At 44.0% G+C, this 27,943-nt stretch overlaps 1 protein-coding gene across 1 annotated transcript in view; it reads right to left on the reverse strand.

Annotated features, from left to right (window-relative positions):
• Positions 1 to 4,296: 4,296 nt before the first annotated feature.
• The window catches only part of znf438 (zinc finger protein 438), a 49,625-nt gene continuing 25,978 nt past the window's right edge, over positions 4,297 to 27,943 (reverse strand). Inside the window, exons 2-4 of the mRNA XM_062379573.1 lie at positions 21,292 to 21,392; positions 7,265 to 9,055; positions 4,297 to 7,108 (exon numbers count right to left, since the gene is read on the reverse strand). Of these exons, the coding sequence (XP_062235557.1) occupies positions 6,520 to 7,108; positions 7,265 to 9,027 (2,352 nt within the window). The 5' untranslated portion in view covers positions 9,028 to 9,055; positions 21,292 to 21,392 and the 3' untranslated portion in view covers positions 4,297 to 6,519. The remainder of the gene's footprint in view (positions 7,109 to 7,264; positions 9,056 to 21,291; positions 21,393 to 27,943) is intronic.

Here is a 27,943-nt window from a genome sequence, read left to right on the forward strand (position 1 = left end):
CTCTTTTTGTCTCTTCGGGTAAGTGTGGAGACTTCGTTAAGGAGTTTACCCAGATTTTGCCGTTCACACAATGCAGCAGGCGGTTCTCTGACACATGATTTACCTGACAACACAAAGACACTGGCGTCAGCTCTTATCACCACAAACTCTCTTGACATCATCGTCGGGGTCTTCCAGTTTTTTTCATCTTTGCATCTGTCGCACGTTAGAAGCTGACAGAGAACCTGAGTTTCTACGTAATCTATTCTAGAAGGCCAGGCGGACAAAGCCTGCACATAATCCGTAGCCTCACATTTGGGTTCACACATGCACCTCCTCCAAGGAAAAGACGGATGATCTGCGGAGTTCAGTGCAACTTCTGTCTGCTCGGCAGGGTTAAATGAAAGAGACACATGTAGAGAATGTCTGCACAATGGGGTCCGGACTTTCTCTGGCAATTCTTTTTCACATATGAGCAACGCAGCAGGAGATTCTTTGTTGAGATGAGAAAAGCAAAATATCTGAAGCGCTCAGGCAAGGGCTGGCCCAGCATACAGAAAGCAGGACATAACGTATAAATAACCACTGCGGAGATCATGTGTTTTTGTTAAGAGCACAACCAGCGTTGGCCCATATAACTAAAAATCGTTGTCTTTCTAGGTTGACTGAGGAAGATGTCAACCCCACTGCAAGTAGGTACACCTCTTCTGGTATCAGTCCCCCAACATGTCCAGAATGTCTCATTGAGTAGGAAAAGGAACGCAGTGCAACTGTGAGTCTCTCATCTTCCTCGTTCAGTATAAATACTTCCAGGACCATGCCAGTGTTGAAGGAGATGCTACTCAAAGATCGAAAGAAAGACAGCAAGAACGGGAGAAAGAAAGAGAGCAGCCCCCAGTTCTCCTTCTTTCCCACTGATCATGTACAAGCAGGGGGGTGGCTTTGATCTCCCCTGTCCCCCTGAGAGCCACAGTGAGGTGGGAGTGCAGCGTGACGGTTGTGCTACACGTTGGCTCTGATTAAAGGGAAATATGCATCACTGTATAGGGCTTTCCTTTTTATCTGTGGCTTCGATGTTGTACGATGGTGACGCTAGATTGGGCCTGATATGTCGCAGCTTTCTCTGTGTTCTGCCGGAGCTGAAAGCCACCTGAAGTTGAGTCACTCTCATTTAAAACCCCTGTAAAGTCGTTTGGAGAAGTTTTGGGGTTGACGCAAACTCAGCTAAGCTTGTTTTGTGTCGGGGAGATGGGCCTGTTGCTTGTTTGACTAACAGCAGAAATCACTCTAGATGTGTCCTTTGACCTTTGATGCAGGGTCATGTGCCTCAAAATCAATTAGACCTGTGGACCTGCATTCCACACTGGGGTGACAATGAGTTCTAGGGCTGGGCCTTCAAATCTATTCAGAGCGACTTTGGTTCTGATGGCATAGAAACTATTATTATATGTCTCTCTGTTGTCTGAGTATTTTACAGAGGAGATAAAGGTACACATTCATATCTGCCTGAATACCGAATCAAGTAAAAATATAAGTACTGATTCTACCTCTTTACTAGAGCAAACGTACAAATGCACAGGCTCTGAAATTAACATGGAATGTATCAAATTAAAAACAGTACCCCTCTGAGGGACATTTCTGAGGACTGAGGACTTTTTCGCTTAAACCACTCCTACTTCAAATTAATTTCAAAAGCAATCTACTCAATAATTCTACAAACATCTCTCTATCTGTCTTTCTCTCTGTATGTGGGACTGCAACACTTTATATTGAGCTGAATTACAGAGCTTTTATTTTGGAAAGTTGTGAAATTGGGTCTAAAGATTGAGTCAATTGCAGAACTCTGAAATAGACTAGTATGAAAAAAATAACAACAGTTAAGTAAATCATTCAAATGTCTATATATATGTCCAAAGTGAACACTTTCATTTAAGAAAAAACTTAGACTATGAAATCTTCACCGCAGATAAACCAGGTAAGATAAACACAACGTTTTCTAACCTCGATTGGACCAAAGTCTGTTTGTAAAATGCTCTGCACACAACTCCCTCACACGTGGCTCTCTCTGAGGCTCCTACACTGTTTCCCAAGTTAAAAAAGGATTTTTGGTAGTTTTTCCTTCCTTAAGGGCAGAGGATGTCACACCTTATTAAGCCCTATGAGACAAATTGTTATTTGTGAATATGGGCTATACAAATAAAATGAAAAACAATTTTGTGTATGATATGCACTGATACACAACAAGGAATTGTCTTTTCTGTGTTAGAGAAAGGGCTCACTAATGCTAAACATAAAGAAACCAGATAATTCCCCTTAAATCCATTAAAATGTTTGAAAAATGTGAGGAGTAGAAAGTACAGATATTTGTTTAAAATGTAGCATGTTAAAGTAAAAAGTCTAATAGGGGAAGCACAGATACCTAAAGAAGGTTCTTAAGTACAGAAGCAAGAGTATTTGTTATTTCTGTGATCTGGAATTTGAAAGAGAGTGGATTCTAACTCGTCTTGCGTTGAAGAAAGCTAAATGAGCTGGCAGAGATGAAAAAAGAGCGGATCATTATTAATACCATCTCCATTTATTAAACATGAAGCCATCACTAGGGTTACAGCTATTGTTTTAAAGCTCCTCTCAGAGATATGGCAACCGAACCTCAGCAGTCTCCAAGAAATTGTCTGCGACCCATGTGTTTTATAACCCTGCTGCATTTTTAAGCAGTGTTTTGCATTGTGGCTCCGGTGTGGTCTATCTAATGAAAGAGGAATCTGCATTAAAAACCAAAAGCAAACATTTATGCGTCCGTATCTGTGGGGATGAGGATGTTATGATGCTTTAGTGGACAGATGGAAGGTCTGTCGGGAGGGGCGGAGCACAGAGGTGAGGCATATGTAGGCTCTTAAAAGCCCTGTGGCTAACCCACTTTGCTCTGACCCTTACACTGCACACATTATGCACCTTTCCACAGAGAAATATCAATAGATCTTATTCTCTTCATCTCCTCTGATCGGTACAGTGATCTGGGGTGACAGTAGTTAGCATCTATTGTGCTCACCTCTGGAACAGCCTGCTAGAGGACCTACCTTCGTAGACTAACACTTTCCTAATTCTTTTCATAAGTCTACCTGCTTTAATTTACTGTTCCTGATCTTACACTTGCTGTATTGTTGCGTTTAAATTGCTATTAAGATAAAGGTTTGTTTTGATTATATCTCCTTAACTACCTCACCCCTACACTCAATCTTTGACTTTTGCTCCAGTAGATGAGGTATTCATGCCTGCAGGGTATTTTTTGTGTATATGCGAGGGGCTTCATTATATATTTCAGCTTTTACTATAGCTGTAAATCCTTAATTGCTAAGTTGAAAATGCCAGTTTTGAATTATTCGATTTATGATCCAATCTTTGTATTGAGGTTACTTTTTATTTTTTTTATTTGTCCAGTACTTAGGTTTATGACCAGAAACCTGCATAAGTAATGACATTCCCGTCAGCTGTAGCTTTGCTTTGTATTCAGTGCAAACAGAGTGGTGCAGGGATGACGTGCTTTTCTTTTTTTTGTAGGGCAACCCAGAAGTTAGCACACTCTGTTTCCCTCGACAGAACACCAGTGGGTTTTTCTCTATTTGCTTTTGGAACATTGCAGATTCAGCTCTGAGACAGGTTTTTGTTCAGGGATGACAATATCCAGTAAATAACATCACTTTTGTGATTTCTGAACCATGAATACAATCAGCAGAAGGGGAAAAAAAAAATGTCATAGTTATAAACGAGCTATACCACTCACAACTTCAACTAAGCTTCACTATAAGCCTCCAACTGGTCATTAGCTTTGCTGATGGATACTACTTCTGCAGGATAGACAGTTTGTTATAGTTTGAGGGACAGTGACTTAACACATCAAGGGTATAAATGCAGACTATGGTAAACAATCTTTTTTCATTTCACTGTAATGAATGCCATAAAACTCATACTCAACTCACGAGTGGAATTTTTGATGTCGCAGAGTCGAATGTCTTGAACTTGTTTTAACCACAGACCTTATTTCAGGCGTCTAATAAAAGCATACTTTATATAGCATGGTCTACCTCATTCTGACTTGTCTGCTTCTGTACCGAGGGAATTTCCCTGCTGTGGGATCAATAAAACATATTATCTTATAAGTTCAAGAGGCAAAACAATTCACTTAAATTCAATCAAGCCACAACAAACAGCACACACTCATAGATATCAATCCTCTTAATATTGGACATCTGACATTAAAACTCTGGTAAGTGTTCTTGAATCAGAGTAAAGAAGGTCTAATGAAACCATCACACTGTCTTCAACAAAGCATATCTTTATTCTGATAAACATCAGGTTCTTTAGGAACACAAACACTCACAAACACAAACACTTTCAGTCTTTTCTTTTTTTTTTGACACAGTCAACAATTGAGCCAAAAACATTTATCACCAAACCTGGGATTTTTTTTTTCACTTTCGGTCTTGTGCTGACAGTCATGTAAGTCTCTCAACTAACTGAGGAAAGAAGAGTCTGAACCTTAATTCTGTCACATCTGGTTTCGGTTGAGGTCATGAAAACAAAGGACAGGTCACTGATGAACACCATGGTATTCAATGAACAGTAGTACAGTAAACTGGAGTTTCCCCACTCAGTGCGACACGTACACATCAGTGCTTTGCCCTTCATATACAGTCCCACGCTTTGTGTCAGACACATAAGGACAGCACTGCATGGCTTTTGTTGCCTGGTTTGGCAATTATATATATTCATCTCTTGCTTCCCTCCTCCACTGTGACAGAACAAAGCAGCTGATTCACTAGTTACTCTATGTAAATATATATATGTTTTTTTTCTCAATATATCTATATATTCTATCTATAGAATAAGTCTATATAGCATATACTTTTGGTAGGGTTTTTAAAACATTCAGGTACATTCACTTGACCCTGTGATACTTTTTTCTTTATATGAAAGATAAACACACACAAGCTACTTCCTACCTCCCCACTGAGAAACAAGACATTAAGCAACCCCAAATTAGAAGAAGCAAAGAAGTCAATGTCTCAGTGCTGGTTCTTTAAGGGCCAACCACAAGCATAAATATACTAAAAGATCTGACTTAATCTATAATATAAAATAGCATATTTTTCTGGACTTGACAACGGTTTATATTAACTATAATAATTGAGCCTGGGTGCACACAGTTCCACAAGTGCGTACATGAGCTGGCAACGACAGGTAGGCAATTTGATGGTTTCCTTTGCGTACTTACTAAATTAACAGTAATCCGTCAGTGGTTAACAAGCTTCACTTCTACAATCACTAGTGTGAATAAACCCTTGGCATATCATAGAATACACATATAGGCATTAATCAACAAGTCAAACAGATAAAACTGGGCCTACAGAGGACCATACTGATGATAAGCCACAATACATATGAACTATTTTTTCAGAAGGCCACAAGGATGTCTCTCGGGTGCTGGTTAAGAAAGTGTTCCTTCATGGGCCAGAGTTGACAGAGGACCCTAATACTGCTCTTCTTCAGACTCTGAAACTTCAAGTCTTGACTCAAAATGTTGGTTTTCTGTTGCAGGAGGAATATTACACATAGGATTGTTCAGATACTGATTTGTTTTTCGCTGACGTGTTTCAGTATTTTAATGGATCAGTCCATCCTATCTATCCTAAGATATACATGTATTGCCAAACTATTCTAGAGTGGTATTCAACCTTGCACATCAGTGTGGTAGTTTCAGTTAGGGACAAAGATGCCAATCTCGGAGATTCCTGCCATATACTCCGACACAGTGAATTCTATTGGAATCTGGTTTGTGGAAATCACAGCATTTAAAACGACAGGAGAACAGCTTATTTCCTCCAAGAAAAGAACTTGTTTAGGGGTCATGAATTGCATCTCTGGTTTAAATCTAACCAAGGACATTAGCCGTATCTCTGTCTCCTTCATTTTCTTATCGCCTCTCTACTATCACCATCTTTAAAAAAAACATAAAATGTCAAAAGAAATATTATTTTGGAACTTGTAGGAACTATGTAGTTTTCCATTCGTTTGGAGCCAGAAATCTCAGCAAAGATATGAGAAATACTGAGCACATGAAACCAAATCTAAAGCATGGCCTAATACCTCAGGAAGTGTTTGGGTGAAATGAACATTGAACAGTTTTACTGTGTCAGCTAGGTTATAAATTACCCTTTTAGTAACCTTTAAATAAGCAGTAGAAAAAAATAGTCATCTAATTTGGAACAGGATATTAAATACATATTGTTTATAAAATTGGATTCTCTGGCTTAAAGAGAACATCTCTTATGAAATGTAACACAAGATAAATTTTCACCACAGGCCTGATTTTTTTTCTTCCTCCTTTCGACTAAATCAGATGCCTCAGCTGGTGAAAGATGAATCTGGTGCTGAAAATCATAAGAGAGACTCTTTATCCCTGTGCTGTTGATTGTTAGGACCAAGTGTGTGTGAGGAGGAGCCATGGTGGAGGGCTCCATGCCCATCCCAGGGCTCAGCTGGCTAGTGTGGGCTTGGAGCAGGAGTGTTCAAATCCCCATCCGCCTCACATTCTCCCTGGCCAGAGTAGGAGCTCAGGGCACCCCAAAGCAGGCTAGGTTGCTCACAGTGGTGGCAACTCCTCCAGTGCTCCATCACCTCCTCTTTACTGTCCAACACTTCACTGCAGAGCACACAGTTGAAGGCTGCACCTGCTGCAAGGACACCAAGTCCTCCACCTCTGTCTGGTGATGAGATAGCCCCACTATCCTCGCCCTCTCTTTCACGGTGGTGGGACATGATGTGCCTCTTAAGTTTGGAGAAAGAGATAAACTCCTCGTCACAATTGCCGCACTTAACCAGGTTGCGTTTCTCGTTGAGTTGCCGCCAGTAGTGGGCAGCATGCTTTACCAGTTCATTCTCAGCCTCACGGCAACCCCGCACAGATTGCCCATCATTGAGTCGGACCTTGACCTCTTCTCTGTGCACATAAAGCAGGTGCATCTTCATGTCAGCAAAGGTAGGAGTGATCGCCTGACAGCGACCACATTTGATCTGCAACTCAACAGGGTCTTCACGGTCCTGCCCATCAGATCGAACTTGGGAGTGAGTCCTGGAGAGAAAAAGAAGTGGCTAATGGTCATTTCTGATCACTTTGTTATCACTGTTAAATGTTGCCATGCTGGGCAATCCATCAGTTTGTCTACCTGTTTAATATACAGAATGTTAGAAAAAAAACTTGGTAGAATGCAACAGATAATAATCTTACCCCTCAACAGACATGTCATCTTCATGGTGGCTGATGGATGGCTCCACAGTCAGTACCACCTTGTGGACCTCTTTGAGATGACTGAAGTACACCCCCACATATCCAAAGGCCTTCTCGCAGAATTCACAACTCAGAGACCGACGAGGACGCACCTCAGTGTGATGAAGCTTCATATGAGTACTCAAGCTGCCAGAGTGAGCGTAGGCTTTGCGACATACTGGACAGACATAGGGTCGACTGTTGGTGTGACTGTTGATGTGGCTCTGGAGGTGGTGCTTGAACTGGAAACAGCGGCTGCAAGTAGGACAACGGTGGAGTGGTCGGCTGCCTATGAACACTCTAGCATGGGAAGCAGCTCTTAGATGGAGGGCTACTGGGGCTGGTTGTGGAGGATAGTCAAGGGCTTTGGTTGTGGTGGTGGTGGGAAACTGGTGACCAAGTATTAGCTCCTGTTCCTGGCCATCTGAGGCAATTGCAGGCAAACTAACAAGTTGGGGAACTGTTTCCATAACCAACAGTGGCTTGGGTCGGATGCTCCGGTACTTCTTTGAAATATCAACCTCTTTTTGTTTGGAGCCTTGAAAACCTGCTTGAGGTTTCTCTGGGACCCTTCTACGGAAGAACGACAAGGACCTTTTCTTTCGGGCCTCAAATGCCAAGATGTCTTCAATTGTCTTTCTCTTCCTCCCTCGCTTCTTGCCAGGTGGTTTCTGGAGGATCCCCAACACAGGCATGAAAGTGTTTTTTGCCTGGGTCTGTAGATCACAGTCTGACCCGTGGTTGTGACTCAAGGCTACAGCTGGCTCTAGGGTCTTGGGTGTAGGATCTATGGGGCTGGTGTGCCCTGACTGTAAAGAGAAACCCTTCTTTTCAGGGGACAAATTGCTGAGCTTGGCAGCTGGGATGAGGGCACTCTTTATTTTAGCGTATGGCAAAATAGGAAGTTTACCCTTAGGTGGGGACGGTATAATCTGGACTGCTTTGCTGTAGATGGCTGGAGACAGAACAGTGATGCTGCTCTGGGGCTGGGGTGCAGTGGGTTTAGATTGGCACAGCCTCAATGTGGTCTTACTTTCCTCTAAGGATTTGCCCAGGGAGCTTTTGACAGCAATAGGAGGATACTGAAGGTTCTGAATAAGACCAGTTGTCGCAGGTCGTTCAGGACCATCTGGTGCTCGCTCCAATTGAGAGCTGGGATACAGGACAGCATTATCTGGGAGCAGTGCTGTGACGGAGATGTCAGAGGAGCTTGGGTCAATCAGAATTACCTGCTCTGAAGGTTCCTCTTTGGGCATTAGGGTTTCCTTTGTGTGCTTGGACTCCTGTTTTATATTCATCCCTGATGATACCCCACCCACCGCCACCTTAGCCTGCAATGTAACAGTAGCCATGGCGGCCGTTTTCATCTTAGCAACTGTCAGTGGTGATTTTATCTTATCTGTGGTCCCCTTACTCCTCACTGGCTGGTATCTGGGAATGGGCAGTTTGAGGTTCTTTTGAACTGATTGGGTTTGTTGCTGTTGCTGCTGTGGTGTCTGAGAGGAGACAGAAGGGGGCAGTGCCACCAGGGAGAATGTGCCATCCTGACCTGCTATTTGCATCAGTGCATAGTTTTGGGTGGGTACAATTATTGACTTAGGGCTGGAGCCGGTGGTAGCTTCGGGGAGGGCAGAGGGAGGCTGGCAGGACAGGACCGCAGGGGAGGGGGAGGGCACCACGGCCGGAGCCTTAGGGGCAATGCTCCGGAACTGAAGGCTCTTCATCTGAAGGTCTGGTCTCACTTGCTACCAACTAAAACACAAAGACAAAAAACAGAGGTATAAGGAGTTACACTGAGACTAGCTAACCCTTCAAGACATAAATAACCCTTCTACCTCAAAACCTAAAACTGCAAATGCAGTTTGCAGCAATTGCAAAGCGAGCATAATTGAAGTCTTGGATCCATTTGATCAAACAAACCTTATAAGACAAACCGAGATGGCAACATAACTTCCTGTTTTAATCTAAGCTACCAAGGTCTTTACAAAAAAAGTTGACCTCACGGCGAAAGGTCTTTTTTAGTGTCAATTATGTGCAACCTAAGCTGGAGAGAAGCAACCGCGCTGTCAAAAATACAGGCATCTGCACAAGTGTGACAAGCTGTCCTAATACCAATGTCTCTGGTCACATACAGCAGAAGCTCCCTCTCCCCCAGGCTACGGGCAGACTGCCCCCTTTGATTTGGGCTCAGCATGCAGCCATGGTACATGCTGTGACTCTGTGGGGGGCTTCTTGTACCTCCCCTCACTTCCTGCAAGGATCAGCCAGTGGAGCATGAAAGCTGCCCAACGGCAGAATCTTTACCAGATGAAGAGGGGGTCCCTTGTCATCTCCCCCTCCACTGACCAGCATTGCAGTCTGGCCGATGGGCAATGACGATGCCCCCCCAAAAAGCCCTGGATCATCCCTTGTTCACAAATAATACTTCATGGTTACCCAGAGGGGATAAGGCTTTCCAAACCGAGTCTCACCATACTCCCTGTGTTGATACAAAATACTGCTGAACTCTACAGAGAAACTATAACCTCAGAGTGAGGTTTTAAGCAAGTCTTTATTACCTCAATCTACCGAGCAGTTTCCATCCATCAATCAAAAGCCACAGGTATGGCTTTAAAAACAAAGGCAAAACTCCCTTTAGTTATATCAATACCGTATCTTGATATCAAAAGGAGGGAGAGATTACAGTGGAATGCTTTAAATGGTCTAATTGTAAACACATTCAGCGCTTTGAATTTCACATTATGACCCGAGTTTCAAAAGCATGGTTTGATACAGGCAGAGTTCCAACTCCCCTCTAATATTAATCAGCATAAGAGTCAAACAATCTGGAGGTGTCACAAAAGGCAAATATTCAAAAACATAATTTTTCATTACAAAAAAACATGTATTCATTTTCAAAGCAGTCTGAGCAAGAAGCTTTATACACTGAAAAAGAATGAAAAGAAAAACTGCAAAGGGCATATTGTTTAACAGCTGGAAGTGTTTCTGTGGGGAGAGATTATTTATACTGTACCCCTACCGCATTACGACTCCATAAAACTGGAGATATTCCTCCTCTGTGTGGATAGCTGATTCCAGTTTGACTGTGACTTTGGCTCGAAACATAGTGGAATAAAACTGTGGGATGTATGTTCCTATGGATGTAGAAAGTGGGAGAATGGGGTAGAGCAACCCATGGATATGAATTCTACCATTTGAAAGTAATAGTGTGACATTAAGGGGAACAGAAAGGTGTATCAACAGCTGGAGAAGCAGCTAGTAGGCCTGTAATCCATTTGTCACACATGATTCTGCAGACGTTAACTGACACCACTTCGCACCACACAAATACAAGTTTTAGCTTGACAATGTGTTTGTCTCATTCCACCAGGAAAAGTAGTAGTTCTACTGGCGGAGCACTGTTTGAAGTGTATTACTTAGACACATCTAATATTTAAGGAATTTCTATCCATTTGATATTGGTATTAAAACTTCAAGAAATTCTTTGTCATTCAACAACAGCGGGAGACAAGAAAAGAAACACAAATAAAATACCAATGATCTCAACACTCTTTCTTATTAATAAGCACATTTATCAAGCAAAGTGATCAAATATTTAAACCTTTTCGCTGATGTGGCTATTTTGTCCCTGTGTTTAAAAACGTCTTTACCTCTGGTTACCCTACTCACCTCCGACATAAAGACTGTCTTTGGACCATTTGTCAGTCAAACTGTTTTGTTGAGATATGTCGCTGGATAAATGAAAATTCTATCTAGTGGTGGCACTGGAGGAAAAGTCAGGGGATTGATAGAATTTTCAAGGGAATCCATTCATAAGTCTCTGATATATTTCAGAACAAAGCAGTGGACCAACCATGTGACTTGGGTAAGAAAAGATATGACAGAACACTCCAAAATAGTCCTCAAACGCCTTTATGTGAAGCATGCAAACCTTTTCAGACATTATGACATAAAAAACTGTAGTACAGAAAATTATTTACTTGGATTGGGAAACAATTTGAAAGTTAGTAACTGATCCTAGAACATCTGGTATTCTGGTACAACAGACCAGCACAGACATCTAGAGGTTCTTAAGAAACAGATTTAACACACCCACACACTTTAAATCAACTACTGGAAGTACGCTGATACAACAGGTGAGTGTCAGTGATGATGACATAGCGTCAAGTACATCAACCGAATGGGGAAATGACAATGTCTCCTCTACCAGTGTAGGCCAGACAATATTAATATTTGAAAAAGCTCTATAGGCTACCCTTTTCTATTCTCCTTACAGCTTCAATTTACATTATTACCATTTGTGTGTCCACTTTTTTTATACTTTGCTTTATGGGATGCTCTTCTAAGTGAATTCCCCCTTCTGCATAATAAGCATGCTAAGAACAATCTCTTTCACAGGTTCAGCAACATGGGAGCAGGAAAAGAAAAGGGGGAGGACAATGGAAAAAGGATGAGTTGGGAAGGGTTTGTTTACTTGTTGATGTACCAGTGACGGGCAGCTTACCCTATGGCGATTCTTATTTTATTCAAGCAAAGGAAGAAACTTGATTGGAAAAATGTCAGGTTTGGTTGGTACCTGGATTTCACCAGACGTAGCTGATTAAATTTCCTTTTTTAAACATATGAAATGGTGGTTTGAGGAAAATACAAATAATTTAACACAAGGTTATTTAATGTTTCCTGAAAGCCATGGTAGATGGAGACTTTTCCTGATAAAGACATAGAATAGAATACTTTTATTGTTATTGCAGTGTGCAAAGAAATTCAGCAGCCATCCTTAAGGTGCATAGTATAAATAGAACAAATAAAAAAACACCTCTCATCATCTCCTCTCACCTAATTGCTGAGTTTGGCAGGATCAACAGCTCTTAACTGTTGAACCTGGTGGTTTACCTTCACTAATATGCCTACATGGCTGAGAAGATGCGCTGCTGATTCATTGAAATGAAAACGCTTTCTACTGCAAACCCATGTCTTACTTTTGATGTTAGAGGAATCTGACTGACCTTGTCTCAGTTCAGAGTTGGAATAACACAGTGGGCTAGGGGAGAAATGTAAGGGGAGGTCACAGATGCTACTCAATCTGCCGCTGGATTTGAAACGCCAGCCACTCTAATCTGAATGGGGTCAGAGGTCGGGACTTGGGTGATGCTAAAACCTGGTTTCTGGAGCGAATGTGAGAGGCTGAGGGAGAAAAAGTAGAAAAAAGGGTTGGGGGTGATCCACAGAGACAGATTATCAGGTAAAGCCGGAGGGGTGAGAGGTGAGAAACTGCTGTTTACGCTGGAAACGGGTCAGGGTTGAGCAGGAGGGCAGTTTGGCGACGGGCCAGGCATCCACCTGGAATGGAATGGTATGAAATGAACTGCACAAAGCTATGTATACACACACACACATACACATACAAAAACTTCAGCTTACGCCCTAAAAACCAGGACCTGGGTCACATGAAGAGGTGGTCCAGCCAAGATCATAGGGCTGACCTGCCAAAACAACCTGCCTATTGTTCGCCAGTAATGCAGTGTTGTGAAGGGTGAATGCGTTGCTCTGTTAAATGTCAAAAGCACAGAGCGTGGTGTGTTTGGTAGCATCCATGATGCATTTTCTGATTCCACTTTGTCTCGCTTTTTGCCAACTAACATTGGAAGTGCAGAGTCCAACATTTTGCTCCCACATTGTATTAAGTCTGTGGCTGGATAAAAAAAACAAAAACACTACTAAAAACGATTCCACTTGGAAATGTCAGCCCCTGGACAGCATTTGTTCATAGTGGACAATAAGAAAAGCAAAGGTATATTCTTTTCTGTTGTGATGATAAAGAAAATCTAGTTTAAAGTGTTTTGAAAAAAGCAGAGCAGGGAGCAGAGTGGTGTGAGGTTTGGTTTCTCCCTTGTAGGTGAGAGCTTGTAGGTGAGAGCAACTCTCATCTGGGACTCAAAGAAAGAGCCTAGAGATAGAGGGGGTCCAGAATATTCTTTTCTGTTGTGATGATAAAGAAAATCTAGTTTAAAGTGTTTTGAAAAAAGCAGAGCAGGGTGCAGAGTGGTGTGAGGTTTGGTTTCTCCCTTGTAGGTGAGAGCAACTCTCATCTGGGACTCAAAGAAAGAGCCTAGAGATAGAGGGGGTCTGGAATGAAGTGAGTGTCTCTCTGTGTGTTCATATATATGTGGGAGGGAGGGCTAAAAACCCAGCAGAGGCCAAGCTCCCCCAGGTTTTAGCCCAGATGAAAGGCCAGGATCTGGGCTAGATAAGAGGGCAATTCACAGGGGGTCGGGGCCAGCAGGCTGTGAGAAGCCATGTCCAGCGGCCATCTTTCACCTACCTCCTCCCTCTCTCCTTCTTTCTCTCCGACACACAAACACACATACACAGCATGTGGGATTAATGAATGTGACAGAGAGTGAGAAAGGTGATAAAAAAAATTACAAATAAAACAAAGCAGCATCGCATGGATCCAGCAGTCCAAGAGGAAATGAGATCATACTATTTCTTTCCTCCTGAGTGAACCAAAGAGTTATCTGTGGTCGATTGCTTCTTCCTGCAAGCATGCTAACTGCTCATCTTTGCGCTCCAGCCTAAGGTGTATGGTTGTGTGCATGTACGAGTGTGTGCACGCTCCAAGGAGATGGGGTCTGAAACGAGGGCGATCATGGGGAAAATGAAATCAGTGTTTGCAGAGGTCCTTGTTTTGTCCCAGAGCTCTGCTGAATCACTCACACACACACACACACACACACACACACACACACACACACACACACACACACACACACACACACACACACACACACACACACACACACACACACACACACACACACACACACACACACACACACACACACACACACACACACACACACACACACACACAGAGTGATGGGCAGTTTGGTAGTGTCCAGCTGCTCCATCTACCTTTTCACCAAACGACAAACAGTGAAAGGTGATGCAAGAGAGACCATTATGGCAACATATGGTATTCATGGAATGCGCACAGACGCACATACAAACGTATGTCATCCACTGTCACCTGAGAAAAATCAATGCAGGGAAGAAATCCATTCCAATTAGGATCCTGCTGCTCTGCCCTGCATGTGGATGTAGATTCATCGATATAGAAATCCCACGACTAAACTGCCATTCCTCTTATAGAATAAGGTGAAATGAGACTCTGGATGTTTGACTTCATTGACTTGCGTCTTACAAATAATCAAATAAACGATCTAATCAAGTTCATTTGTACTTACACTTTTTTCTAGAAATAAATATTTTCCAGTCAAGCAGACAACATTCACTGGCTTAAGGATTTCAAAGAGTGGTCACTGGTGAGAATCTGGACACTCAGTAAAAAAACGAATGCCTTTGAAGGCAGGATGCTGTAAACCCCTGACAACCAATGACCTCTGACCTGATGTCCAACAAGGCCATGCGTCATCCCTGGGAAGTTGTAACGCCTTCAATCATCCGTGCTCTTAGATAAACCAAATGAGCATATGAGCGTGCACACGGAGAGACACATGCAAACAGATGACATGGCTGTCGGCTCGGAGCTGAGTGACGTCGACGTGAAGCAGAGGCGACAGCGGTGTGTGTGAGTGTGTAGAGGTGTGTGTTCAAGGTCTCAAGTGTTAACGTGTGCTCCCCCCTCAGGCAGCCAGCACTGTGTTAGCCAACCAGACTTTGCTCGACACTAAACCTTTACCTGACCTTTTCCTCTGCTGTGACATTTGGACCCTTCTGAATAGGTCAAACAGCACTAAAGAGTGGGGGGGGAAGGAAGGGGGTTGGAGGAGAAAAAGAGGAGAGGGATGAAGGCCGTCAGAAGTCAGCAGAAGGATGGGACAGGAGGTATGTTTGGGAACATACAAGTACACATTTGAAGTAGTGAAAAAAAATCCAAATAGTTCTAAAATTCCAGTCATTCAATTATTCAGCAGGTTTGGACCCTTTTAGTTAAGACTGAGTTCTTGCATTTGGCAAAGTAAGATATTTGGTTGTGAAAAGCCGTAGGCCATCATTCAGTGCAACAGCTCCTGAGGATGGCGGATTTAAAATGCCATGCTGCTGAATGTGAAAATGTCCAGGCAGATATTTGGCTTCACAAATGTGCGGTGTCACTGATGTCAGGAAGTTGCTGCAATCAGTTTTTTCTGAGTGACCAACAGGAACAAAGCAGGAAATTATGACATGTTGGCAATATACTACAAAAGCAGATAAGACACAAAAACAAAGATACAGGTGGACGTATGACACAAAATGCCAGACATACAAAGTTGTGTTTCTGTGCCAAAGCTGAAGTTGATAAAAATGCTTAAAATAAAGACTGAAGATGTGGGACGGACCAGGAAACAAACAATTTATCCCTGTCAACTGGGTCACATTGGTTTAATACCTTTAAGTAAGTATTGTCACCTCAATGAAATCAAAAAGCTATTTTTAAAGTCTGTTTGCTACAGGGGGTACACTGTCAATACCAACATTGACTTTAATCAGAAATACTTAGTGTAACTAACTAGGTTTTACTTCTGTTTTTGTGTGCTTTTCTTGGATTCATTTAGAGAAAACATGTTCTTGGAAAAAGCTATTTTTTTCAGTGTATATTTACTCAAGAAAATCAATAATTATGGAATTTGCACATCGTTGGCCAAACTCTTTCATGCAATTGTTTTTCTTCCTCCACCCCAGTGAAAAAAAATGCAACAACACCATCACTTCTTGTAACTGTCTAGTTTGAAAACCAGAAATATGGTTTATGGTTGGTGTCTCATCCCTCATCAGAAAGGAATGCCTCAACTTTTTTTTTTTTAGAAGACAAATAATTTCTGCAAAAGAATTATATACAACTGAGCATGAGCTGGACCTGACAAAACAGCATTCTAAGAGATCAAACAATAAGAGGCAGCTTGGTCTGACTGAAGATAAACATTTCAATTCTCTTGAGGCACACACTTGGTCTGTGGCAAGTTGCAATTACATAAGCAAGGGGGGAGGGGGGTTGTGGTGGTATCTTTTCGGAAACAAGGACAAACCTTTGCCTTCAGATGTGGGCAGACACCGCTTTGTAGGATAGTTTGTTTGAAGCATAAATCTCAGATGTTTGCCCACAGATGTTTGACATGTGAGGTAGGACTCGGAAAGTAGGACATATGATGCAAGATTAAAGACACAGCCACATCAGGTAGCAGGATCAGAGAACAAAAGGTGATATGTGCTCTATAACCTTTATTTAAATCAGGCAATCTCTGATAAAAGATGTTTAATCCTGAATTAACAGGAGCGGTAAATAAGCCATTTAAATTTATATCAAGCTCCATTCTCCCATCCTCTCTATTTGTCTGTCATGTATTTATTGTCTCCTCCATCCCTTCTGATGTACATGCAGTGACTGTTGTAATGCATTAGAGTGATATACCCACTCCTAAATTAAAAAACCTATTTGGAACACTCACACAGATTTGGGCTACTGGTCCCATTGAGTTCAAGTGATTCCACTGCAACCTCAACTGGGACACTAAGAAAGCATCTGCATTCCTGGTCCCACCATAATGATCACTCAACGCACTGGGAGAACTCTAATAGGGGCCCTGGATGGAAGGAAGGGAGGAAGCTGCCAGTTTGCTAATTTTAGGCACTCTACATCTCAGATGAAACGCTGGAAAAGGCAGAGAAGAGGTGTAGAGAGGCGGGAGAGCTCTCCGTCTCTCACTTTCTCAACTTTCTGCATCATGTCTGTCTAACTATCATTACCTCTGCATCTGCTATGAGAGAGTCTCATAGTTCTTTGATTCTCTCAATCATTTCCCCCTCTCCTCCTATTCCCCGGCTTTCTCTGTCTCTTTCTCCCTTTTTCGCAGACTCTCTCTTTCATTCCCACCTCCCTCCCCTTCTGTCGGTACCTGAGTAAATAAACAGTGTTGTGTGGGATGCTAATTAGAGCAGGTTCAGGGACGTGATGAGCCCAGAGACAGATAAACAGCAAGGTGGGGAGGAGAAGAAATGATACGGAGGGGGTAGGGGTGGGGGTGGAGGTAACCCACCCCAAGGGCAACACAACACAGACACAAACACATCAGCTTAGCGGTGAAGGACAGACAAGAGTGGTTTTGGCTTTCAACCCAACTGAGGGCGGCTTTGAATCGAAGGGCGGTAGAAAGGTAGCAGGATTTGAAAGGGCTGCGATGAGGTGAAAGGCATTAGCCGAGCAAGGGGCACGTGGTAGAGCTTCAGCCAAGATAAGGGTAGAGAGAACGTCATGCAAACTTCCTTAATGATGGCTGCTCCTAGAGACCCAGTGTGAGATCAAAAGAATATGCAGATGAACCCATCAGTTCTCCTGTTGAGGTGAGCCTGGGCTTCTAAAAGCAGGTCAATGCAAGGCAGCTTCTTCTTATTTAACATAAGATGGCCCTTCTGGGGGGAATAAGCTGCTAGGTATGCAGGTGAGAAGGTAATGTTACACAGGAGAGATGAACACAAACAAGTATGCTTGCACTTGCTTTAACTTATTTAGGTCTACACAGTGAAGCGGAAATAAACCTCTGCATTTGCGACATTATACTGTGGGTGATACGGCAACAGATTTACAGATTTGACACATGAACTTGAGGCTTTTCAGCTCTTCCATTCAGCAACAACTTGATCTGTAATCCAGTACTGTTTAATAATTCTACAATACTTTGAAACAATCCTCCCTCCTTATTTTTAGATCTGTGTTGTATATGGTACGACTCATTTGGGGTCATCTTCACAAATTTGAAAGTTTTTACAAATACTGGACTTTTTCAATGTCTTGCTAGCACTGTTGAAATTTGAAGTACAATATCACAAGAAAACTGTTCCAGTGATCATCTTCATCTATCCATCCATCCATCCATTATTCCATCCCTCCAACCATTAGGTATATTGCTTATCCTTTGAGGGACACTAAGGGCCAAACTCAGCTAACATTGGCCCATCAAGCACAAAACTAACACAAAGATTAAATGTCCTTGACTGGGAATAAATAATGAGCATTGATCCATCATAAATTATGTAGGATTTTAATTTCTTAGTTAATGGGATATTTTTTGCTAATGCACATGAAAATGCGAATATAAAAAAAATTTGATTTTGAATCCTGATTTGGACATTGATTACCATAGCATTGGTCAAAGCTTCAAGGTATTTGAGTCAGCCCTAGTTTCAGATGTATTCAAGGTGACAGCACAGTTTTTGCATCATCTAACAAATTTCCGTTTAGGCTTACCTTGAACATAGTCTTCCATGTTAGTCTGTACATGTGCATGCACAGACCTATCTCCTCAGTGCTGGGGAATGATTGGTCTGGCTACACCCATTAACCTTCTGTTCTAGGTGAAAAAAACACAGGCTTGTTTGCATCTCTTTAACCAATCACAATCGCCGTTGCCAGGGCTAAGCCCAAGACACAGCGTCAGTGTGCCTGCAAAACTAGTATAGCGTTGTTGTTTGTCACAGCAAAGGAAATTTGAAAACAGCAACAAGCCAGAAGTGGAAGTGGAGGAGAATGATATCTAAAAAAGACACCCAGTGGTCGGCAGGGCTTATACCCACAATCCATATCCAGTGAGTCAGACTAACTTGAACATCACATACAGGATACTGCTTGGGCTTGTACAACCCACAACCACCAACCACAATCTGCATTACAAACTACTTCTTCTGTACACCTGGAACTGAATTTTAGAATCCCCTGTGGAGCAAATTATGTTTAGTTCCCGCACTGAACACAGGATTTTTCTGACACCTGTCATACGAAAGACTTGGCTTCCATTTGAAAGCAAAAACCAAGTTAACCCTGGTGTATTCCAAGGGCGGCATTGCAACATTTCTGAGCTACAGGGTTGCATCTCCTAATCTTACAAGCTGGATCTCAGCTAAGAAAACTCAAATTTCTGCCTCTAGGTTGTACGCCTCCGCAAATCCTTCAAATTGCAGCTTACATCCACGTCTGTCCGGATTAATGATTTATGTTGTGAATTTATTAAAAGTTCCCAAGCATATGTTGTCATAATGCGTATGAATGCTTTAGTTAAAACCAAAAATAGGTTTGAGTCCCAGCGCCGTTGACCTTTGCCCAGAAAATTAGTATGAGTTTGTTCAAGTGCATGTTTTTGCCCGATGTAAAGACATTTTTTTAAGGCGTTACCACAAAATTAAATCCAGTCTTTTAGAAAATCATTTTTGGAGCAATTTTGCCTTTATTAATAGGACAGTACAAGTGTGAACTGGGAAGAAAGAATAGGGCTATCCAGGAGAACTTGAGGATCTGTATGCCAGATACGTGTTCGCTCACCTGATAGCGCCTGATAGAGCCTTTGGAGTTCTGTGTCATTTGAATGGTCAGCATTTAGAGATATGAACCTGTAAGTGCTTGTACTCTGCTTATGAAAATGTGGCTTTCAATTGATTCAAAACATTCTGAAAAAAGTCCTCACACAACTCAAAAATGTGTGTTTCTCCCTATAGACTTTTTTTGACAATCCAGATTTTGACCTCTATATGGTTATGTTTATCTATAATTATTTATGTATATTCCTAAAGAGCTTCAGCACCACTCCAGTGAAGTGGCTCAATGGACAACAGTGTGTCAAACAAGCTCAAACACCCTTTTCCTGCTAAATTAAGTCTCCAAAAGACGAATTGTTTCATTAAATGCACGTCTCATTCCTAAAGATTTGGAAAGAGGTGAATTCTTCCTGTCTTTCAGTCTCTAATTCTGTCGAGATTCCATAAATCGAGCATCAGCTAAGGTTTCTTTGTTGAGTTATTAAAAGCATGGGACACACTGTCTAGCAGGATCAAAGCTAGTCTCGGACTGTAACGATCACTGATGCTGCTGTTAAATTAAACAGACGTGAGCACTGTTCACTCTAATGGGGGGATCTGGCTCCACTGGGAGAGAGGGTGAGGAGAGCCAATGGATCAGGTAAAACAGAGGAAGCCCCAAAAAATGGTGGAATGGATTGTTGCAACTCACTAACCAGGACACAATGCTAACAGATCATGTAAACACTGCCTTTAGTGTTTACTCTGAGATGTTTCGTGATTAAAAGACATCTTATGATCCCAGATTACGGCCAGATTGGTAATGACAGGTGCTGGGGAAACCTTGCCATTATAAGGACTGGCATACATAAGCTTTTAATCTCATGTTAAGTCCTGCACAAACACTGATGGAGAGACAGAAGGGGGAGAGTGGAAGGTAGAGAGCATCACGGTATATCTAAGAGATTGCGGAGGAAAGGGGAAATGGAGGGAAATGTGATGGCTGGATAGATGAGCTATTTTTATAATGAGGTCAGTGTGAGCTCTGGGATTTTATTCTCCTGGGACACGCACACACACACATACACACACACAGAGAGGAACTGTGGCGATGTATTGCTCCTGCTGGGTGGTACTACCTCTGTCCACAGGAAGATGAGGAGGAGGAGAGCGAGGAAGACAAAGTAGGGACATTCATGCAATGATGTCAGGGAGTGGATTTTAAGGGATTTATGTGAAATAACCCGATTGGTCTGACCCTTATTTTCTGGGTCTGTAGAACCACAAGGACTGACTCTTAATTATTAACCAAGACCGACATTTACACATCTTTCCTTTATAGAACAAGCAACCACAGAACAGTCCCATGACAACCACTGTCCCTAACACTGTGAAATTTGCAACTAACCACAGAAAACACTGCTGCTGTTTTTTGCAGACACAAGACGTTTTATCACCTTCCCTCAGGTACACCTTTTGTTTTTATTCTGTAAATCTTTTGTCTTCATTCTTGCTGTTACAATGCACTTGAAAGTTACTATTTTTCATCATATCACTATATGTAAAATCTTGCATCTTTTAGTGGTTTTCTGGCTTCAATTTAAATTGTATTATGTGTAAATGTTCTTCAGCTGCTGCATTGGCTCTATAAAGTGTACTGTTATATCTTAAGACTGCTGATGACAAAACTACGAAGTCTTTACCAACTTGATGATTGTTCCTCCTCAGCTGCTCCCTCGCTCCTCCTCTTCCTGGGTGGTGCCCGAGTTGTGGTCCTGCCCCCCCCCCCCTCTCCACACTCCCCCTGTAGAGAATAAATTGTGGGAAAAAATTAAGACAAGCATCAACAATCACAGACAAACAAAGGAGGTGGGTACTTGTGACTCCAGCTGTCACTTAAAGTTACATTTTGTCATGGTGAAAAATGCCTTAATAAAAATAATATTTTCTAGTTCATGTTTCCTTAGCATGTTATTGATTATTAAACCATATTTATTTCAATAAATAAAACTTTATGTATAACTATGATTCTTATCCCACTCTGTGTAAAAAATAGTGATAACCAATCATTCATTCCATAAATTCCAGGAAGTATTTAGAGACACTTGAGGCGATGGGGGTCTCTCATGTGATCTGTCTGATTCAAGTTATAAAGAGTCTAATCGTGCAACAGCAAAGTATATTGAGTAGCAACATTATTTGTACACTAGCACGGTCTGTTTCACAAGCGCACACACACAGACCATCTACAAACTCTGACTCTTGGCCCCCCCCCCATGCTCTCTCTAAATGCCTGTCGCTTTGGCCCTCCATTAAGCCAAGCGAGCGCTCGTTTAGCCAACATTGTCTCGGCAGTTGGGGACGCGGGCTGCCCACTCAGTCAGATCCAGCCATATTAAATAAATGAGGAGCGCTCCTCTGTGTAAATTATTCATTTAACATGCCTTATCCTCTTCCAACAACCTTGTTAGAGCAGCTCAGGAGTGGAGAGGGGCCGAGCGTGGGGGGCAAGGGAGGGAAAGGAGAGGGAAAGAGGCAGACACCGTGGCTCATGTGCGACTCAGCAGAACCTGTGGTGCATCTCTAAGCTCTCTGGCGTTCAGTCGTAAGGGGGCTAATTCGCCCTGACACCTCCTTTGTTTCAGGCGGAAAAGAGCTGCATACACACAGCGACGCATTTGCTCACATGTGCCCGCACACACAAACTTGAGCACACACTGACACGCACAAACTTGGAGAGAAAGAGCACAAGAAAGGAATTTTTTGTGCATATTCATAGAATAATCACTCTGGTTGTCTGGATAAATTATTGAAAAATGGCGGCGCAGGACACGCAATGCTGGAATGCAGGAGCTGTTTGTGCTGCCTGAACTAAAATCAGACAACACAGCTCTCTAAACAAGCTGACTGTAATGAGCCAGGATGGGGACAGATAGAGAAAAAGCTTATTGTAAACAAAACCACTGTTCAGGATGTTAACCACGAGACAAATGAACATAGCAACTTACATTAATACAGCCTACTCTATGACACAACTGAAAAAACATATTCAGACCCCTTCGCTTACTGAAAGTCATTGTGTTGTATATTTTGTTTGAACATTTCAATCTACACAATAACCAAAAACTGCAATTAAATCATGTTTTCTGAAACTTGTAATTAATTGCAATTTTGGTTAAACTAAAATCTCAAACTAAAATCTCTCTTTTACAAAAGTTTCAAGACATCCAATTGTGGTCGGGTGCTTCGTGTTTGCTTTACTTATCCTTGAGATGTTTCTAGTACCTGATTGGACTGTGACACCTTTAGCTAATTCATTTGATTGGACATAGTTTAGAAAGACACACACGCAGACACACACTTCCGTGTCTAAAAATGTCCCACAATTAATACTGCAAGTCAATACACACATAATATAAAACATGAAGTCCACAGACCCTCTGTACATCGCTTAACAAAAACTTTGTGGAGGCAAAGATCAGGGCAAAGGTGCACATCATTATTTAAAGCTCCAAGTGTGACACAAGTTTTAACTTCATGGGCAGAACTCAAAAGAAATACGTCAATATCAGGCACTGCGCATCACCTGGCAAATATGATCCCCTCAGTGGAGCATTAGGCTATGATGTGCTTCCTGGCGACATAAAGACAGAAAGATCCTTGGAGAAAACCTGCTCGAGTACACGCGACCCATGCATGCAGCCAAGACAACACTGGCGTGGCTTCAGAACATGTCTTCGACTGCCGCTGTGTGGCCCAGCCACAGCCCATAGTTAAACCTGACAGAACATCTGTCTCCAAGGACTAATGAGATTTTGGTTCCACACGCAAGACCGCAGACAAGAGAGTGGACGAAGTTCTCGCAGTTGAGAGAACTGAAAATGCCACTCGTATTTGCAAACAGCTGAAGTTGAAACTATGAAATTTGGGCTGTATGTGTGGACGGTAAAAACTTACTGGACAATAGAGTGAGAGTGCGAGGAGAGACAGAGTGGGCACAAGGCAAGAAACACTGCAGACAGGTCCATTAGGAATCAACGGTTCAAAACACTAACTTTGAGATATTTTATGTTATTATGTGAGGTACATTTATTTTTTGGTTGATTATGATTACAGTTGAAACTGTGGTAGGACAAAAAGAATATGGTGGGTTGCCACGGTCTAGCTAATTAAAGGAAACACTGTTTCAAAACAATACGTCCAATTGGTGGATGAATCTCAATACTTTCTGAAAGTGAAACAGGGTGCACGATAACCAAATTATTTGGGAGATGTGCATATACACAAGAACTTTGTTTAAATATTACAAAAACCCATAGAGGTAGAGACCTTTCATTTTCAACTGTTTCAAGTTTTAAGTCAGAAACGAAAGTACATTACAATTTGGTTCCTTTGTCTCCATAACTTTAGGTTACTTTCGTAACCCCGGTTCTCTGAGTAGCATGAGTGAGATGTCTCACTATGGGATACGCCCCTCGCGCGTATTCACAGAAGCACTTATTCCAATTCGCCAGCCCTGATAGGCTGGCAGTCGTGACGTCCGCGTCAAGGTGCCGCACCTTAAATAAGGTGGACGCGGCGTCACACGTCATTCAAAACAAGCACACCTCTTCTCGCTTCACCCCAGTAGCAAGAAGGGCGGTCTGGTGAGACATCTCACTCATGCTACTCAGTGAACCGGGGTTACGAAAGTAACCTAATGTTCTCTTTGTTAGCATTCGTTTCGATGTCTCACTATGGGATATGGAGACTCCCGTATTGCCAGACAAGCTTATCTCGGTGACTGACCACCAGCACCCCCCTCACTTAAAAGTGAGATCCACATTGGAGCCCACGCTCAAGACAGCGTGGGTCAGGCCAGGGGATGTGACATCCAACCTGTAGTACCTCGCAAATGTGAGGGGAGAAGACCAGCTAGCTGCAGCGCAGATGTCTTGGATAGAGACTCCCTTGAACAGGGCCCAAGAGGTCGCGAGACCTCTAGTAGAATGTGCCCATAAACCAGTCGGAACCTGAAGGCCTGAGCTGGAGTAGGTCAATGCAATGGTATCCACTATCCAGTGAGAAGGATCCAGTCTGAGAGAAGCCACCCAGCGCTGAAAATCTCTCATGTACAGCCTGCCCAGCCTCACCACCAATATTGTTGAGGCCATCAGTCCCAATAACCTGAGACACAGTCCGTACGTGACCCGACGTGTTATGGCAAAATGAGAGAGAGTGGACCTGAAAGTGCGCACTCTCTCGGCTGACAGGCGAGCCGTGTAGGTCAGTGAATTTAACGTGAGACCCAGAAAGGCAATTTCCTGTCTCGGCGTTAACACACTCTTTTCCCTGTTCACCACAAAACCGAGATCGGCCAGGTGAGTCAGTACAATAATCGTGTGCGCCGCAGCCTCTTGCTCTGAGTGCGCCAGCAGCAGCCAGTCGTCCAGATAAGTGGCCACGCGTATACCCCGCTCCCTGAGGGGAGCTATAGCGGCGTCGACACATTTCACAAACACCCTCGGGCTCAGTGACAGGCCAAATGGGAGTAACAGATACTCATACACTGTGCCCTGAAAAGCGAACCTCGGATATTTCCTGTGCGGAGGATAAATGGGAATGTGAAAATACGCGTCTTTCAGATCGATTGATGTGAACCAGTCCCCCGGTCGGATCAAACGTATCAGCGTTGAGTGTGTCAGCATGCGAAACTTGTATCTCCTGAGATACAAGTTCAAAATGCGAAGGTCCAGGATGGGACTTAATGAGGTCCCCCCTTTCTTTGGGACCAGGAAATACCTCGAATAGAAACAGTCCCTGCCTGTGTGGCACTATTCGTATGGCTCTTTTGTTTAATAGAGCTGATATTTCTTCCCGTAACACCCGGGCCGACTCTCCCTGCGCACGGGAAGTGATGAGGCTGGGAAAACGGGGGGGCATTGTGGCGAATTGAAGCCTGTAGCCTTTGGCCAGTGTTCTCAATACCCATTCTGACGCTGTGCATGCTTTCCAACTCTCTAGCCTCAAAGTTAGGGGGGAGTGAAGCTCTGTCTGACACAGACGATCTTTTGGGGCCCGTACCAGCTGCGCACTTCCGAGTATCACTGCGCATGCGCGGTCTGATAGGCTCGGAGCGAGCGGAACGGGATGTTTCACCACAGGTGGGACGCTGCTTCCCCCTTGTGGTGTTATGGGCAACAACTGTGTGCTCTGCACCTCTGTGTTTCGTTGGTTTTGTTTTTGTGTTTTTATGATTTTGCAACCCTGCGCCCTCGGCTGTGAGCCTGGATACGTCAGTTGAAAACTTTTTATTAACACAAACCCTGTGTGCGTGCTTGTGAGACATTGATGTGGCGTTGAACAATCCCACATCTGAAACATGTCTCTTCGCCTCTTTACTGGGACGCACAAACTGAGCTCTGGGCCCACGCGTCGCCGAGAGGGATGGGTGGCACTGGGTAATTTCTCCCCTAACACACGTGATAGCTGGGCTGCCAGTGAACAGGGAACGGGTGGCAGCTCCGCTCGCGGTGGGGTTGACGGCTAAGTCGCCTTTTTCTTCCGCCTGGCCTGCTGACTGGTCGACGGACCCGGTTGAGCAGCCTGGGTTGACGGGGAATAGAAGGGCTTTCTCGGCCAAGCGGGCTTCGTTTCCGGGGGGCCGTTGGTGTTCGCACCCGGTTGAGCCCTGGGGTGCTTCGGGATGCGGAAAGCAGGAGCGGTGCTCCTAGAGGCAACCTGAGCGAAAGTCTGCCGGGGGGGCGGCAGGTGCTTTCCTCGGAAGGCAGAGCTGTAGCGCCTCATCCTCCTTTTTCTTCGCCTCACAGCGCTTTTGCATTGAGGCGAGGGCGGAGCCGAAGACACCCTCGGGGACAATAGGCATGTCCAGGATGTCCTCCTTTTCTCTATCAGACAGATTGGTCAGCCATCTCGTCCTCTCTTGTAACACCAACATCGACATGCACTTCCCTGCCGCCTCTACAGCGCATCGCTGTACGCGTAGGCAGATATCCGCGATTGTGGTGATCTCGTCCCACGCGGAACTTTCGGGCATGTCGGCTATGTCGTCAAAAAGCTCCGCTTGGTAAGCTGACAACATGGAGGTGACGTTGAGAGCCCTCACCGTCAAAGCCGCTGCTTTATAAGCTCGCTCAGTCATGGCAGATTGGAAGCGATCGGCTTTCGTGGGAAGTGTGGGGGCCCTGGATGAGGCAGCTGACAGCCGTGGATGAAGGTGTGCTGCCACCAGGGGCTCCATGGGAGGCATGCGGGCCATGGCATGCTTATCCATTCCCTCAATATCCAAGGAAGACGCACGTTGAATGGTGGTTTTGCTGGAGAAAGGGTTATGTTTCCATGAGGCGGTAACTTCCTCCAGGAGTTCCGGGAACACCGGGAGAAGTTGTCTCGCAGCCCTCTTTGCTTGGGGTAATTTCTTCCCCTCGTAGCGGGACCTTGGGGCCTCCGCCACGACCGCGGGCCATGGAATTTTCAGTCTCTCTGCGGCGCGTTTACACACATCGTGCATATCGCCACTGGGCTGGGGCGTAATCGTCCCAACTGAGCCCTTTGCAGGGCTTGGAGAGCTGAGAGCCTGTGAAGGTGGGACAAAGCAGGATTCATAATCCTCGTCGTCACCGTCCGACACCAGACAATCCCCACCGTCGGACTCATCCTCCTCCTCATAATCCAACATGAGGGGTGGCTCCGTTAGCGGGTCAAGCAAATCCAGCGTGGAGCCCCAGCGCCGAATCTCTGATTCGGGAGCGTCCTCCTCGTCCACACCGGGTTAGGGTTCCTCGGTAGTGGCACTGGAAAGGATCGGGTCCCTCTCAGAGACGCTAGCTTGGCGTGCTAGTCGTCGGCGGAGACTCTTCGCTGTGAAGCGGGCGCAGTCGGCGCACAAGCTCGCGTTGCTGACAGCGGCGCGGGCATGTTCCAGCCCGAGACACGCGGAGCAGACCTGGTGAGTGTCCATGCTCGATATTTTATTTCCACAGGTGCACAGGCGATGGGCATCGCCTGGTTGCGAGGTGGAAGGAAGCTTTGCAGCTTGATCCATTTAGCTTGGTGTGCTAAAGGGGAGCGAATTATCTGGAGTGATAGTTGTTTTAGCTAGCTCCGGTGGCAGGCAGTGTGGTGACCGCAGGCTCCCGGTGCCGTTTAGCTAATCAAATAGAAGCAACTACCTATGGTGAAGGCAGTCGCATCGGCGTTTATTCCACTAGCGTCAGGCAATGGAGGTGATAGCTCCGGTCTGTGGACAGCAACTAGTTAGCATCAACGCCGATTAGAAAATTGCTTGTTCGTGAAGCGAGAAGAGGTGTTTGAATGACGTGTGACGCCGCGTCCACCTTATTTAAGGTGCGGCAC

This window comes from Platichthys flesus, chromosome 21 (assembly GCF_949316205.1).
Source record: "Platichthys flesus chromosome 21, fPlaFle2.1, whole genome shotgun sequence".
Lineage (NCBI taxonomy): Eukaryota > Metazoa > Chordata > Actinopteri > Pleuronectiformes > Pleuronectidae > Platichthys > Platichthys flesus.